The sequence below is a fragment of the Podarcis tiliguerta genome (genome assembly GCF_965153285.1).
Source record: "Podarcis tiliguerta genome assembly, chromosome: 6".
NCBI lineage: Eukaryota > Metazoa > Chordata > Lepidosauria > Squamata > Lacertidae > Podarcis > Podarcis tiliguerta.
In genome coordinates, this window is record NC_139539.1 from 59,134,752 (window position 1) to 59,152,342 (window position 17,591).

Below are 17,591 nucleotides of genomic sequence, written 5' to 3' on the forward strand. Positions count from 1 at the left end.
GGTTATGTTTGAGGGATGAATTAATGAAATATTCATCGCTGACCATGTTGTTTTACACTATATATCTGCTTGGGGTGAATGCTGATCTTTTGTCACTTCTATGGTAAATTTATCATCATCGTAATCTATCATGGATTTACTAAATCACTCACTAATTGCCTTCAGACAATTATGTTCTATGTCTGGGTTTTCTGCCTCAAGCAGAGGGTTGGGTCCTGCCCTGGGCTCCTTTTGCAGGAAGGGTGGGATAGAAATTCAGTAACTAAAATAGATAATAAATAGATGACCACAAGGCTCGCCCCCGACTCTGTGATTTGTTACTAATGTTATGCAAAGGTTTAACATCAGAGGTCAAACTTCTGGCTATCGTGCCTTGAACCTAACATTTGAAGTTTTCCTAGAGGTTTTCCTACATTTGGCCACTCCTGAGATTAATAAGAAGCGCTCAATGCATTGACTCACAAATCGACTGGCAGGAGAAACAATTCTTTGTGCAAACGAATGTCTTCCCTTGCTATCCACAGCTCGCTTACATGCCTCCAAATCGTTCAGTGGATTTTGATTTTACCAGGAGAGGTTTGCTGGTGTTTGACGCTGATCAAAATTCTCTTGCTAATGGAAACCTTTATATGACTTGCAACCAAAACAATCAGATGACTCCTCTAGTTCCAAAGCCTGGAGTTGATGAGTTTAATTTGGCAATCCAGAGGATGGCAAAGGTATGGCACAGCACCATTGGCAAACTAAATATATATTGCTCATCCCATTAATTCCAAATGTTTCTGGTTTGTAAGTTTTACATTTGTACGGCAAAGCATGCAAGTGTATTTTTTGGGGGGATGCATTATTATTGTACAATGGTAAGTAATAGGAAGCTTATGTTCTAAGTATTTTTTTAGAAGATTCTTGCCAAACCTTGAATTTGTGGCATTTTCTTTGATTCTTGCATGCATTCAGTGTTCTTTTTGTAAAAACTCAGGAAGTGTGTAGTAATCATTATCAGCAGCATCATCATCATCAGTGGTTTTTTTTCTCTAAAAAAATGTTTAGGGGTAGTCTCATTTTGACTCAAGAAAATCACCATTTTATAGTTCAGATCAGGAAAAATAAATACAGTAAACTGACAAAATTACAGAGATTGACAAAATGTTTAGCGGTGTGCGTACTCCTACGTACCCCCAGAATAAAAGCACTGATGATAATAATATTGATACCCACCGATCTGGCTGGGTTTCCCCAGCTGTTCTGGGCAGCTTACAGTGTATCTAAAAACATAATAAAAGCATTAAAAAACTCCTGATACAGGGCTGCCTTCAGATGTCTTCTAAAAGTTGTGTAATTCTTTATCTCCTTGACATCTGAAGGGTGGGCGTTCCACAGGGAGGGCGCCACTACCAAGAAGGCCCTCTTCCTGGTTCCCTGCAACTTTGCTTCTTGCAGTGAGAGAACCAGCAGAAGACCATCGGAGGAGGATCTCAATGTCTGGGCTAAGCAATAAGAGTGGGGACTAGTTTAGTGGTCAATTTCACTATTCTATGTAATGTTATTTTGTAATGACATCAAGTTGAAGCCATACATGAAATTTGGTTCTCAATAGGCTTTGCTTGTTCAGTAGTTTTTTTCGGGGGATGTATTTTACATGTATTTTAAGATAAATGAATAGAATATTGTAAGTTAATTGCTTCTATTTTTCATTTATTAGGGCAGGCAAATAGAAAATATTGCAATAGAGAAGCCATTTAATGGAGGCCTTGGATTTAGTGTGGTTGCTCTTAAAAACCAAAGTCTTGGAGAACCCGGTATCTTTGTCAAGGAAGTTCAGCCAGGAAGCATAGCAGCCAGGTGAGATTCTTGTTTCATATTGTCAAAGCTCATAAAAATAACACGAATTGAATAAAGGGTATGACATTCTTTATGCTGTTCTTTAAAACCATTGTTCTTAATTACTATTGGCATTGCCAGGACCCTAGAGTTGCAAGACAGCAAAGAGTTGTCTTACCAGATCTCCTTGTTGTAAGGCAGGACATCTTGCCCACCAGCCTGCCACAGATTAGTGTATGTGAACTGGACACCACAGTGCACTAGAAGCAGAGTACAGGGGCATTATAGTCAGCTGCCTGCCAAGGGTGGCTCTGTATAATGAAAGCAGATAAGACAATACTGATAATAATGTTGAGCATTCATTTTAGACTTGAGCAGCCAAGGAGCCCCATCATGATCCCTGTGATTCAGAAGGTGGGCGCTGAGATATAGTGGTCACTTTAATGAATTTATGGACAAGTGAGATACAAACTAGTGACAACTCATGCTTTTCTCACTATACTGCACCAGCCAACCGCAATACAATTAAAGAAGACAGTTCTGTATGCCACTGCATATCTATGGGAGGTGTTTGTGTCCTTGAAAACCTGTTATGAAGATGCTGCCATGCTCCTTTCAAGCATTTTGTTTGCTTTATCCAAGGGATCAAAGATTAAAGGAGAATGACCAAATACTGGCCATTAATCACACCCTGTTGGATCAGAACATTTCCCATCAACAGGCCATTATATTGCTCCAGCAGGCCACAGGTTCCTTACATTTGATTGTGGCCAGGGAGCCAACCCAGAGAAGCAGCCGGACCTCAACCTCCTTAAGTGATGTTAATTCACTTGAAATGGTAAGTTACAGCTTTGTCAAAATTGAGTTTTGAATTACTGTACAAGCGTCTTAAAACACATTGTACAGTGTTTACAATGCTCGACAAATTGCACTGGGGCTAATTCCGTATGATTAGTGTCTTTGTCTTCCACACAGATAAAATGTAGATCAAACTAAATATGCAATTAAAAAACATATTCCTAGATGTATGTGTCAACTTGCAACTCTCTTGGAACAACCTTGAAACTTCAAATGGAGTTGTAAAAATAATAAAATTGCTTTGTAGGAAGTAACTAGCTGGTAACCCATTGAGTTCAAATGCTGTCTCCTGTGTTGTTCTATAAACTTTTTGTGTGCTGTGCATTCTTATTTTTTACTGTTTATTAAATTTCTAAACCACCCTTCATCCAAAGATCATAGGACAGCTTACAATATAAAAACATAACCATACACGCTATTGCAACCCAAAAGTATCATGCTAAACAGACTTTCATCTTCTGCCTCTTCCAGATCAATTGGGGCCATGTTGAGGAAGTAGAGCTTGTTAACGATGGCTCAGGATTGGGTTTCGGAATTGTAGGAGGAAAGTCAAGTGGCGTAGTAGTGAGGACTGTTGTTCCTGGAGGTCTGGCAGATAAGGTAACTGGTTTGTACTTGTGTCCTTCTTTAAAACAAAACATCCAGTAGTTATCAGTTGGAATTTCAAAGCAAGCTAAGGTGTTGTATTTTAAAGAGTGGCAGGTGCTGGTGGTGGGTGATTGATGCAACCGGTTGGAGACCCCTTGCCTAGCTTAACCTGCACTTCCTTTCACTAGACACTGGAGAAAGATGGCAGAGTTATACTCATCTCTTTCCATTTCTACCTCACTCCTGCTGTTAGCAAAGTGAGTGGCAAGCACAATCCTAGCCGTGCTGCTCATTCCATTGTGGGGAGAGGACAGTAATTGGGCAGAAGTGCTGACTCCAGTCCGTGGCCTTTATTTCCACATGCCTATAATGATCAAAGGGACGCGGGTGGTGCTGTGGGTAAAACCTCAGCGCCTAGGGCTTGCCGATCACATGGTCGGCAGTTCGAATCCCCGCAGCGGGGTGAGCTCCCGTCTTTTGGTCCCAGCTCCTGCCCACCTAGCAGTTCGAAAGCACCCCTAAGTGCAAGTAGATAAATAGGTACCGCTTTATAGCGGGAAGGTAAACGGTGTTTCCGTGCGCTGTGCTGGTGCTGGCTCGCCAGAGCAGCTTTGTCACGCTGGCCACGTGACCCAGAAGTGTCTGCGGACAGCGCTGGCTCCCGGCCTCTTAAGCGAGATGAGCACGCAACCCCAGAGTCGGTCACGACTGGCCCGTACGGGCAGGGGTACCTTTACCTTTACTTATAATGATCAAAGAAGACTGATATTATTCAAGACTCAAGAGTCAGTATCTATAAAAGCAAGACTAAAGCTTCGGCAAGGATAACTAATTTTAAATGTTGACAATGTCTGTGTTCCAAGTCAGATGAATGGTTTTTCAAGTATGCCACAGTAAGAAGGGGAATTTAGAAAACATGTGCACCATTTGGATCTAAAGATCAGTAATATGTTAACCATTAGACTTGAAGTATTGGAGAGCAGCAACACAAAGCTGTATTCATGCATTATGCCAAACTCAGTTAATCACTACATGTACTAACAGCAGTGAGTTTGCTCCCATCCTCCCTATTTGTCTCCATAACTACTACTATTATTAATTAAATTTCTATACCACCCTTCAAAGATCACAGAGTGGTTTACAATATAACTATCCCTCACCCTCTATTCACAGAGGTTTCCTAGCCAATCAGATTTTGATTCTATCAACCTAATTTGCTGTATTTGCATGCAGCACACAACACAATATTTTACTGAGAAACTGGAAGTTGGTTGGGATATTGCTGTGAATGTGTTGCGCCGAGGCTTACCAGTTGTTCAAAACTAAGTTTTGGTGTTGTTTGTGAATGCAGCAAGAAAGTCTATAAACGAATCATATTTCTTTTGGTGCCTATGGAACTAATACAACTCTCCAGACTTTGCAAAGCTGGAGCGTTCATGCTTGAGATTCCCAGAATAATAAGCATGAGTTCAAATAGGAATACTATTTAATTATGACATTTTCAAGTAATTTTAGTGGCTTACATAGTTTCCTGCATCTCCCATTTTTATCTTCACAACAACCCTGTGAGGTAGATCAGGCAAAAAATAGGATACAGGTCTCCCTGGCTCTAGTCCAGGGCAGTTGTTAGTGCTTCCGCCTATAGCTTGATCATGTCAGGAAGATACCTACATGATCATAGAGTTGTGAATCTTCATGCAACAACCCAAGTTGCTTTATAGGCTGTGGGTTTTGGAGTCAGCTGACTGTGCGCACTTGATACAAATTGAGACCCTGAGTCTATTTTTTTAGAAATTATGAACCTCTTGTGCTTCCATGTCCCTCAGCTGGCACTAAAGGATGCTACACCTTTTGGGATTGGCGTTTCAATGCAACTTTGACTAAAACTTGCTGCCTCTAACCTTGTGGATACAAAGAGGGCTCTGTTTCATTTTATTAATATTAATGTACGGAAAAGAGACAGATTATAGGATGTGTTCCAATTCATAATATAAATGAAAGTTGGGAGACTTGAAGAGTTGAAATTTTAAAAGTTGGCTGTTCTGCCCCCTCTACAAAACTGTCTGTTATAATGAATGCTTTTCTCTTGTGCCTTTGGAACACCTGTTTTGCTGTAAGGAACAAAATGTTTTGGCATCCAAAAGCATATGTCATACTGTCTTAATTTGCAGCAGTCTTGAGTGACTAAGAATAGGGGTACAGTACAAAAAGGAGAGTAATTACGTTAAATTTGGAAAGAAGAGGAGGAAGAGATAATGGCCACATCCACCCGTAACGCTAAGCCAAACCCTGGCATAGGGTGAACATGTTGACTCCCAAGGAGAGGATTGCACTTTCTTTGCTAATTCGTGGACTTTTTACCTCAGCCAGCCAGCCAAGCCAAAGTTTGGCTTAGTGTGTCATCTGAACCAGTGTTTGTGGTTGAGGTCTTTCCTCCTTACCCATGATTTGTAGCCAAGGTTTGTCCTATGGTTGCGGAGGAGAGACCTGAGCAACAATCCCAGGTTCAGACAACATGCTAAGAAAAACTTTGGCTTAGCTGCTGTTCCATGCTGCGCTAAGAAGCCCCCAGAGAGGAACAAAGCAGGTGTGAGCTCCTTAGTGGAAGCCAGCACGGTCCCAGGATGCCATACTGTGTCTTGCCTTGACATGAAAAAAGGCCATTGACTGGAAGAGCAAGCACTGATATTGAGACATTGGTTGCTTGGGGAGTTTACTTTGGCAAATAGCTGCTCACACAGACAATCTGTTCCACATGGGCAGTGTAATAGCAGAGGAGCAGCTCATGGGAGATCACACCAGCTACTTCTTTGACAAAAAGAAATCTGATTCTTGCATGCATCCATCTTGCAGAAGTAACCACTCTATACTTGTCTGAGCCGCTCTTCTGGTGTTCTGGAGCTCATGTGTGGATGGTTGTTAGTCCATGTAAAGTCTAAAAAATGACATATCCACTAAATCTGAATTATGAACCTTTGCAGAAGCCAGGATGTTAACTTATGAGGGAAAAGCGTATCTGATTTTTTCTGTCAAATTCTCCATGCATGTCTGGCGGTTTATGGACTTGGGTTTGGTGCTTTGTCTTGAGACATTATCTGAATGTTTTACTCAGAAAAAAATGATGGTTTAAGACTCACTCCTATAATTTATTTACTTTTCCCGAGAGTGATCTTGCTTGTAAATATAGTTTAGTGGAAAGTATGTAGAATTCCTTAAAAATAAATGGTCTTGCAATGTGTGTGTGGCATTTAAGATACTTTTTTCTAGGAGCACTAAATCCAAACCCCTCCATTTGCTTTTCTGTTTAATAGACCAGTTTCTATAGGAAGTTGCAAAACTACAAATATTTTTCTGTAGTAGTTTCTTAATTCCTGCCCCCTTGCCCTTATGAAATAACCAAAGAAGTGGCTGATGGTGCAGTAGGTTTTAAAGAAATTTTATATTTAATATTTGACTTTTTCTTTTCAAAGTAGCATTTGGTGCTGCATTGTTTCATTTGATAGTTTTTTGCACGGTCTGGAGGCATTGGGGGGGATACGCAGTTATAGTTTGGCAGTGCCTAATTATACTTTAGTTGCAAATCTTAAAACTATGCAAAAGTAAAGCCTTGTTTGCTACTCAAAGGATGGCAGACTCAGAACTGGTGATCACATTTTGGAAATTGGTGGGACAAACGTGCAAGGAATGAGTAGCGAACAAGTGGCTCAAGTGTTGCGAAACTGCGGGAACCGTGTCAAGATGGTTGTTGCAAGAGACCCCACATGTGAAGTAACGGTGACACCGCCGACCCCTGTAGCCCAGCCTGTTGGTATGCTGTCTCCTTTTCACGACAGGCGATTTGGAACGGTGAGTATCTTCATGCTTTGCAGTTCTTCCACGAGTTGCATTCTGTAGCAAATACACGACTGAAAACTCCGTATAGATCGCAAGTTTTCAAGGCTATAATTGCCCCTCTCAAGGTGCATCTCAGCAAATGTTCCAAAAACAGTCACCTCCACCTCCACCATCACTCACCTTCACTGTAGAAATTCACAGACTCTCTTGCTATCACAGAGCAGAAGATTATTTACTACTTCCCTATAGCTGAGCTCCCTTCATTTTCTAGAGCTGTTCCTTCTGCCTCAGCTGGACATGATTTGTTTGAAGTGGATGCCCTTGTTAGGGAAGCCTTCCCCTGAGAGGCTCACCTAGCCCTGATAACGGCTGTTTTATATTTGTTGTTATTCTCTCAGGTTTAATGTCCTTTAAAGTATTGTTAGATTCCCTTTTATTTAATAGCCTCATCTTTTTGTTGTTGTTAATCTTAAAAACCTATTTGTGATGGCAGAAGTAGCTGTTCTACCTGAATAGCTCATTATACTTGTGGCCTATGTATATATATATACATAGGGGGGGGAAATCTGACCCTTCTTACATATTTGGTTTATAGCCTATCTAAAGGTTTGGGAAAGTTAACAAAATGTTAAAAATCAGACTACTTAATTAAATTCATCTAACCCCTTGGTTCCCAATGTGGGGCACACGCCCCACAGGGGGGCAATTTGATTCTTAAGGGGGGCAATTCGAGAATGAGTTATTAACAGTGAATGGCCTTTTAGGCTTCCTGCATGTGAATAGGAGTTCACTTTTGAAGAATGGAAATTATATGTCACAGAAAGGGGTATCAGGATTTTAGAGATGCTTAGGTGGGCATGGCCAAAAAAAAAGGTTGGGAACCACTGACCTAACCCCTATTGACAGTCCCCCAACAGAGCTGCTTAGCCTCACCTACCAAGAACAATGCAAAAGATGGTATTCAGACTTTAGGAGTAGATCCAAACTTAGTCATAATGCTTAAGAGAGTAGACCCATTAAAAGAAATGGGGCCTAAGTTACTCATGACTGATGTAGGACTGGTGTCCCATTGATTTCAGTGGGTCTAATCTAAGCACGATAAAGTCTGGATCCAGCCCTTTATTTAGAAATTTATCCAAAAGGACGTTTGGCACTTGACACAGCCCTCTGGGGTAATGTAATGATGTACTGGAGTCCTTGTAGCCTACACTAATACATTTGCTGCTAAAAATGCATCTTACAAATATGGTTTTAACAAATCTTTAATTTTTGTCACATTAAAGTGTTTTGTTTAAACAAAAGCCCTTCTCAGTTTTGAGTAATTAAAATAAACTAATGCTACTCAAAGTATGCAGGAGGTCTTGAAATGTAAGCAAAGCTGTGCTCGTATTCCATCTGTTGCTACTGTGCTTTTTAGGCGTGGAATATTTTCAGAGATTTCTCTCCTGCCCTGTGGTGTGGTTTTTTCACTGCTGCTGCTTCTGTTCCTTCTCAACTACTACAGTGAGATATTTGGGGACATGGCTCTTAGAAACATGGGTTTGTATTGTGGGCCCTGCTGCCCCACAGTTAGACAGAATGAGATAGCAGGCCACTGCTTTGGGGAGTCATGAAAGGGACAGCAAATTGCTATTTAATTGTCCGTTCATTATTATGACAATTTTTACTGTCAGGGATGGGGAAAGCTGCATGTGGGGTTTTCTGCCTCAGGTGCCAAAATAGATTGGCTGGTTGGCCTTGGGTACTATGAACATGCCTCCTGGCTAGGGAAGAAGCATTTGCTGCTCCATACTGGTATATTGGGGATGGCCCTGGCTGAGGTGACTTCAGTTTTTGTACTCTGATTCCAAATGCATTTTAAGTCTAATGATGCCTCTGGAGAATAATGAAACATTATTCAGAGAGAAGGTGTAATCTCGGCCCCAGTGTCATTCTTCTGACTTAATCACCTTAACCTCAAGGAACTCCTTGCTGGACCCAAATAAGTTGCTTGCTAGAGATGGAGTTTGTTGAGACTCACTGCAGCCTCTTCATGCAATATGATTGCTTTCCGGCGTGGACTGAGAAGTTCAAGGGAGCCAGGGTGAGGCAGCTGGTTTGGGATGTCATGTCAGGCAGCAAATTTGTACGCCATCCAGTTTATTGCATTTTTACTGCCAGGGGAGAAGGAAGAGGCATCAATAACTTCTTGACTTTGTGCCCATGCTGCTGTAGCCTTGAGATAGTCTTCTGGATCAACATGTTGGAGGTTTCCTAGTACCAGGACCTTACATAGTTAGAAGATATCTAACTACGTTAATTGAATTGCACTATCACTTTGTTCTAAGCTGTTAGTGGCAGTGTGGCCTTGTGGTTGATTATTTTCTTCCATCTTTGCCCTCACTTCATCTTGGACATATCACATTCTTGCTTATCCATTAAATTAAATCATATTGTCCCATATATGTATGTAACCACTCTTTTACAGCTATTTTCACCTTTTGTATCCTACTTTGGACAAACTCATGTGCCTTTCTAAGGTGGCAAAATGCCTTACTGCGTTCGCCACCTCAATTTCATGTTGGGGATTTGCATATTTGAAATTACTCCTGTGTGAAAAGCAAATGTCAGAATTTATCATGGCTCCTTAAAAACCTGGAAGAGTATTGGATCCTTTGACTATTGCATAGGCCTGAGCTAAGTCCCACTCCTTTGACAATCTGCTGCAGCCACTGGTAGGAGCAACAGGAACACTTTAGAAGAATTCATTTCAGTACTGAAGCTATGAAAATAGCAAACCTCTTGTGGACTGAGATTGCAAAAGCATATTGCCCTTGGATTCTGGGACCGAAGAAGCATCCAGTTGGGAGATGAGTTATGGGAATTCATGGCAGAAGCTGGAGAAGTGCTTAATACAGATGTTTATAATCTGAAACTTCAAGCTTCAAAACATGCTTTTATTTCCTAGGAAAATGAAATTCATGAAGTTCAGTTGACTAAGAAGGATGGACAGAGTCTTGGTATAACAATTGTTGGCTATTCAGGAGTTTCTGATACAGGTGAGTTATATGACATTTTCTCTTTTGCTACAGAAACCCCACAAAATGGTCTCTTTGCTGGAATCTGTAAAATTTCAACGCATTCTAATTGCAGAATTAAGAAGTAACAGTGTTCTTTTTCTTTTCTTTAAGCAGAATCTTCAGGGATTTTTGTCAAAAACATAATACCTGACAGTGCTGCGGAGCACAGCGGTCAAATAAAAGTCCATGACAGAATTATTGCTGTAAGTTTAAGTTTTATTTTTGCAGGCTGTAGAATCATACTTTGCAAAACAGTACTGGTGTAAGATCTGAGAACGTTAGGCATAAAATAATCTGTTCCAGAGTATTTGCTGGCTGAGAATCCCCTTCACATGCCGTCCATCAAATGCGAGTGACTTTTCCCTTATGTAAAGCTTCCCTGCCAGCAAAGTACATTCAAGACCTATGTAGTCTGTGCTGTCCACATGACTGCATCAGTCACATGCAGCTCCCTCCCTCCACTCCCTGGTGGCTGCAGCTGCATATAAATGGCATGACCACTGACCGCAAGTTCACCTCTGCAGAAAATGCAATGTGTGTGATAGTACAGGATAATGGCTTGGGTCCTCACGTTCCTTCTGTGAAAGGAACAGAACTCATATTTATAGAAAGGTACCTTTTTTTGCCTCCCCTTTTCCAGTGCCGTTTCCTGAAAGTCTCATCTGGGGGTTGAAGGACTCTGGGAAATGCTATAGAGTATGATGTAGAGGATTGCAGATATATGGGAAGCTGACAGATGTCAAACTCTCCCTTGCCTGTGTACTTTTATTTTAAAAAAATCAGAACTCTTAGTTGCAAGGATCCCATATAATCTGAGAATGTGTTCACTCACGCACACAGTCTTGCAACTGACCAATTGTTGTGTTGTGTTGTGTTACGTTGTGAACCGCCCTGTGATGAAGGGTGGTAAATAAATTTAATAAATAAGCAAATAATTTGCTTTTTCGTGTCTGGGTTGATAGGGAGTCCTGTTGAGCTTAAGTAATGTTATTTAATATGAGCAATCAGGCTCATCTTCAGATTTTAGAAATGCCCTGTAATTAGCCTTAAAACTGGTGTTATCATTCAAGCAACTTGCTTTCTTACATGGAGTTCCATTTAGAAACCAATTGTACGTGTCATACATGTCTATGTACTAGGTCGATGGGACCAACATTCAGAATTATACCAACCAAGAGGTGGTGGAGGCATTGCGAAATACAGGCCCGATTGTACACTTGGCTTTGCTTCGAAAGAAACCGTTGTTTCCTGCTTTCTCTTCAGAAAAAGGCTTAGGCAGAGGTAAAGCTCCTCTTTAACTATACCTAATGTTCTTCTAAGCCAATGCAAATCCCTTGGCATTTATTTCACTGAACACCTTGGCATTTTTGTACTGGTGGTACAGTCTTATTTATTTACATGACTGGTCATTCCTGCAGAACCAGTTCATCCTGGTCATGTTCTTCCACTCTTCTGAGTACATGCTTAAAGGTTTTATGTGGGACTTCGCTTGAGGGTAGCCATGGTTACTACAGATTGCAGCAGTAACTCAGATCATATTATGCCAGTTTATACACACACACAACTTTATTTTTTCATATAGAACAAACAAACAAAAAGAAACCTCAATAACAATCCATTAAATATTGAGGTGTTAGACTTGTGCTTGGAGGTGGTGATAGGCTGGATGTGGGCCAATAACCTGAAACTGAATCCTGAAAAGAAAGGGGTGTTCTGTGTCCCAAGTTCTTGTGTCCAGGAGGTGTGGAGGCAGCCTGCCTTCAAAGGAGCCAAGTTTGCAGCTTGGGAGATGCTCATGGATTCAACTCTGTTACTGGGGACTCAGGTGCCCTCAGGGGCTAGGAGTATTTAAAGCCCTAAACAACTCGGGGCCCTACAAACCTGAAAGTCTCATTCTCTACAGAGCCCCCCAGGTGCTAAGATTGGCTGTGTGGTGGGGCCCTCTTAGTATTTGCTCTGACCTCAGAAGCTCAGGTGGTGATGGTTAAGGAGAAGGCGTTCTGTGTGGCGGAACTTGTTCCCCACAAAGGTTAATCTGGTAGCTTTATTGTATAATTTATGGCAAATGCTGAAGACACAACTCTTTACCTTGTCTTTTGACACTGGAAGTTTTTTGGCTTTTAGGAGCTACCGTCTTTTGTGATTGTAAGTTATTTTAAACTGTTTTAATATTGTGTTTTAACATTGTAACTTGCTCTGGTACCTTGGAGTGAAGTGTAGGTAATAAACAACAAAATCAACATACTCCAGTTCTGAGAACATCATTGGTAATCTGTTAGTTTTGGGGCCTTTCAGAAATTAACACATAAACAACAGAGCTCTCAAAATGTTATAATGTTATAATGTGGTCCAACTAACTATGTTACTGTGCTAAATATAAGGTACTAATTACTGGAACCATTTATCTTCCTACAACAATATTTATTTTTTCTTTTCAATCATAAACATTCTAATAATTTCTAATAAATTCTGAAATAAATTTCTAATAAATTCTGGAATAAATTCTACTCTTTTAAGAACTTCTTGGGGTGAACAAGCCCATTTCTTTGCTATTTTGGTAGGTATAGTAGAGAGAGCTTGCTATCTAAAAGGTTATATAAGCACACTTCTTGCATACGATCCTTGGATTGCGCAATTGACTGGAAACTTTTGGAACAGTTGCAGTGCAGCCAAATATGCCAACCTTATCCTTGGCTGGTGCCGTGGAGACTGAGACTACCATAGATAGTGATAACGAGGAACTTCTAAAGCAAAAAGACAACTCTGAAAATGAGAGGAAGCAAAAACGACATGCAGTTGGTAAGTGATATATCTTTGGAGGAGACTTTTGCTACACTAACGTTCTATTTGCCAACCATATCATATATGGTCTTTAAATAGTAGTAGGACAAATGAGTGTCAATAGAGGGGGATATTGAGCAATTAATTTTAGTAGCAGCCTAATTTGGCCTAATAACAGCAGGATATTTTTTGTTGTTGTTGCACATTAAAAACTGGGTCTATTGTTTTTGAAGCTTTGTATCTGTACAGAAGACGCATTATGCTGCAGTTAGAGAATTGCTGGAATCCTTGTTTTCTGCTGCAGCTGACAAGTTGTGATGACTTTGTCAGTTTTCACCATATTGGGGCATTCACAGGCTAATTGGAATGATTTTAAAAGAAAATAAGTGGTCTGTGGCATGCGATTCTACATCTGTAGGCTTGTCATTTCGTAAAATTTTATTTTATTACAGAAAGGTAAAAACCATTTAGGATACAGGAATGTAAAAGTGTTTTCACACTGGTAAATATATTCACTTACCTTTCGTGCTTGAGAGCTAAAAGCAGTCATTTCATTTCAAACATGGTTGATACTAAAACACTGTCTATAAAAGTTCACCCTGGAGCAGAATTTAATGGCCAAATTAAATTCCAAAAATAGGTACTTATATTGGAAATGCTGACAGGCACTTAATTATAATAGCACTAAAGTAAAACGCCCCTAATTTAATGTCCTGTCTAAACTCTAGAAACGCCTTTCAAACTTAATGTAAAAAGTGTGTTTTATAAAATGTGTTTTTTCTCTAGGTCTGATTGTGCTAAGCTTTAATTCAAATTCCTGAATAGATTTAAACAGTGGTGTGCCCTAACAGCTACAATGATGTTGGTACAGTCAGTGAAATATAATTTTATATGATGTTTGCATGAAACCCTTTCTTGAGTTTTAGCCAAGTACCTGAGCATCAGTATGATGCATTGGTTAGAATGATAGAATGATAGAATTGTAGATTGGGAGGGACCCTGAGGATCATCTAGTCCAACCCCCTGCAATGCAGGATTCCTGTCCACAGCTGTCCCTGGATGGGCTCAAACCACCAACCTTCTGGTTAACAGTCAGATGCACTGACCCATTGTGCCACAGACTGCACTTTGCCTCTGATCCTGTAGGTCTAAAATCCCTTTGAAGCCATCCAATTGGTGGCAATTACTACACCCTGTGGCATCAAATTTCAAAGTTTAGGTATGTGCTGTGTGAAGAAATACTTCAATTTGTCTGTCCTGAATCTTCCACCATTCAGCTTTTCTGAATGACCCCAAGATCTGGTCCAGAAAAGTTATCCAACCCCGTAGTGGACTGCACCATTATTTCAGAGCATCTGGTTGGGGAGTCTTGACAGGTGTTCCAATGGTTTAACTCTTGTCTGGCCATATTCAGAACGTGGTTGAAAGAGACGCTAGTTCAACTCCATGTGCATTGACTTACAATGTCATAACGCTTGATGTTACAGACAATGCTTTATTAAGATCTACATGAAGCCACATAAGTGTAGATAGGAGTGCAATTTAAGGATGCTTACCTAGAGAGACTTTGCAACCGTATGTCTTCAGTTATATGTTTCCATATTTCAGAGCGTTGTGTACACAAAGCTTCAATGGCAGCTAGCTTACAATTCATTTAATAAAACTGCACACATGTTCTTCCAAAAGTTTACATAGGGCTGTGTAGGAAAGATAACACTGCCTTCAAAGGAACTTGCTTTCATAAAAATGAATCCCATGCAAGATTCTTGATACAGAATCTTGATATAGTTCAGTAAAAGAAATAATCTTAAGTTTCACTGTGGCCTTGCAGAGATCTTTTGTTTATTTATCTTGGACATTCAGGGTCATGCAAAAGGCACAATGGAGTCTTAGAAGCTCAGTGCATCTGAATAAATTCTTACCAGGTAGCAAAGGTAAAACTAGCCTGTGTCATTTGGGAGTCCTCCAAAATGACCCTTTGCTCAAATGTTTGAAGGATTATCAATGGAGATGAAATGCATGCAATCCAATCCCTATGTGTGTTTTTGCCTGGAAGTGAGTTCTGTGGGATTTACTTTCAAATACATGACTTCTACCTTGATATCTTAGGATGTCATTAAACACTATACACTGACATGCTGTGGTGGTTCTCTGTTTCTAATGAAAGCAAAACCCATTCTCTTAAGTTAAAGACTCAAGACAAGACTGGCTGATTTTCGGTTCAAACAGATCCTTCCTGCAGTAGTTCTATTTAATGTGACATTGTATGTTTTAAAAACATAAATAACAAAATAATGCATGTGGTTTTAGATGGAAAAGCATTAAAGTAAGTGCAGTATGCATTAGGATTTCAGGAACATGGAGTGCTGCTCATATGTAATGTCCTGTTACTTGTCCCAAATGGTAACAAAATAAGCCATAAAATAAAATAGCTTGCGGTAAACTTATCCTCCTGTTGGTGCCACTGTTACTTGAACTTTTCTGTCTGCCTGTGGGAGTTTTTGACTTCTGCAAGTTAAATATTACTTAGGGAAGGAACTTTTTATAAGTATGCTGAGCTTCTGGCTGGGGTCAAATGCAGGGCAGCCAGCCATTTTTATGTTGTCTAGCCATGTCAAATTGTCTTACATGGCTGTAATACCGCTCTGGTTGCATAAGTAAGAAAGCTGAAAAGATATAAATGTCAAGATAGCCAAGTTCCCATGGAAGGCTGGTTCAGAACTGAAGCTGAAGTTCACATGGCTCACTGGCCTGATTAAGCCAAGCAAGGCTTTTATAATAAGAACTCTAGGCCTGCCTAGTCCATCACCCTGTTCTCACTGTGGTCAGTCAGATTCCTATGACCAGCTTACCAGCAGGACCTGCATAGAGCCCTGACCTCCCCTTTTAGGATTCTCTGCAACTGGTATTCAGAGGTACTTCCTCTTACAGTGGAGGTAGAACACATCAGTTGCTAGCCTCTTCCATGAATTTGTCCCGTCCTTTTTCTAAAGCCATCCAAGTTGCTGGTCATCACTCTTGTGGTAGCAAGTTCTATACTTTTAACTATGTGCTGTGTGAAGAGGTTTTATTTTGCGTGTTTCCCAGCATTGGATGGCACAGCTTCTAGCTTTATGTGAGAGGGAGAAAAATGTTTATCTGCCTATTTTCTCTATACCATTCATAACCTTATGCACCTTCATCATGTTCCCCTTATGTACCTTCCCCCTCCCGAAAGTCCCCTTTCCTCCAAATCTAGTTGCTCCAACCTCTTGATAATTCTTGTTGCTCTTTTCTGCATGTTTCCCATCAATGCAATATCCTTTTTGAGGTGAGGCAACCAGAACCGTATGTTGCTATGTCTGCCAAATGTATAAAGTTCATGAGTGCATTCTGTTGATGTAGTCCTTGATGAGGAGTTGCTGCAAGTGAATGATGGCCCAGTCAGCTTTTATAAATGTCAACTGGTCCTTCTAAGTTAATTGAACTGAACTTTGCAGCCAAGATTGATCAATTGATGCAGCGAAACAATGCAGCGCCCATGTCTCATTGACACAACAATTGCTGTCCTTACTTCTGAAACAAAACAAACGGCATTGGATGATGCTTTGTTCTCCTGCAATGTTCTGCTCTACAGGGCAGAATTCTACAGTTTTCCTGTATGCAGGGTTAGCAGCGGCCAGCTTCCTGGCTTACCAAAACTGCATGTCGCAGTTGCTTACACAGATTGGGGAGGGCCAAGACTGCAGGGAGCTTGGCAGGAGCAGGAATGGCAGTGGAGCCAATCCAGTGCCCCTGCTGCTGTTTTTGCAGCTGCAAAGCTCCCTGCTGCCTTCTCCCTCCCCCCCCTCGGCATCAGTGCACAGCGTTGGGAAGCTAGGAGTGCACTGCCCCCTCCCCACTACTGTCCCAGGCTAACACTCTTCTTGTACATGGATGTAGGTATAGATATGTTGGTGCTTTATTAATGTGCAATGGGGGGGGGTGCATTTCTCAAGATCTGGTCTTAAATTTTAATTGTTGCATCTAGGGAAAGCTCCAGAATTGCCAGAAAACAAATTAAAATCCAAGTGGGAAAAACTGCTGGGACCAGACTTTGAAGTTACGGTATGCTGTTCATATGCTTTTGTTTCTGTGATATATATTTAGTGTAAGTATAGTATTCTTTACAAATTAATGAGAGTGATTATCTTCTAGCTGCAAGTTAAAAAAAGCAACCCCCTAAACACTCAAGGTAGTAAACAAAACACAACATTTAGAATGTTGAGTAAAATGTTATTACCAAAGACATGAATGATGTGAAATATACCGTTAAGAAGATGCAACAGCAGCAATCAAAGTTCAAAGAGCGATACCGGAAGATGTTCACTAGTAAAGGGAAGGCTTTGTTTCAGTGATGTAGTCAAGGGGGGCTATAGGAGAATGCACCTCTGGGAATATTTTTCACAGCAGGAGTGATGGCATTGTCTGCCAAAGTGCCAGGGAGTTCAATGGTGCCAGATGATCTTCCTTTAGAAGGGTATTGCTGTCTTGGCACCACAATTTAAAAGGTCCACGTCCTTTCTGTCTCCACCCTTCCATAATTCCCCCAATTGTGGCTGTCAGGCAGATTCGTACGTGTGGAGGCAATTCTTAAAATATTGCAGTCCAAGGCTATGTAGGGTTTTAAAT

The 17,591-nt window shown here is 40.7% G+C and overlaps 1 protein-coding gene across 13 annotated transcripts in view; it reads left to right on the plus strand.

Moving 5' to 3' along the window:
• PATJ (PATJ crumbs cell polarity complex component) overlaps nucleotides 1-17,591 on the plus strand; it is a 157,190-nt gene that overhangs the window by 3,643 nt on the left and 135,956 nt on the right. For 8 of the 13 annotated variants that reach the window (XM_083447973.1, XM_083447968.1, XM_083447971.1 and 5 more), the window contains exons 4-13: nucleotides 525-719; nucleotides 1,703-1,842; nucleotides 2,464-2,659; nucleotides 3,151-3,279; nucleotides 6,892-7,113; nucleotides 10,049-10,139; nucleotides 10,275-10,363; nucleotides 11,300-11,441; nucleotides 12,819-12,959; nucleotides 16,951-17,027. In XM_083447973.1, coding sequence (XP_083304099.1) covers nucleotides 525-719; nucleotides 1,703-1,842; nucleotides 2,464-2,659; nucleotides 3,151-3,279; nucleotides 6,892-7,113; nucleotides 10,049-10,139; nucleotides 10,275-10,363; nucleotides 11,300-11,441; nucleotides 12,819-12,959; nucleotides 16,951-17,027 — 1,422 coding nt within the window. Of the gene's footprint in view, nucleotides 1-524; nucleotides 720-1,702; nucleotides 1,843-2,463; nucleotides 2,660-3,150; nucleotides 3,280-6,891; nucleotides 7,114-10,048; nucleotides 10,140-10,271; nucleotides 10,364-11,299; nucleotides 11,442-12,818; nucleotides 12,960-16,950; nucleotides 17,028-17,591 lie in introns of all 13 variants that reach the window. The other 5 variants (XM_083447965.1, XM_083447974.1, XM_083447972.1 and 2 more) reach the window with 1 other exon arrangement.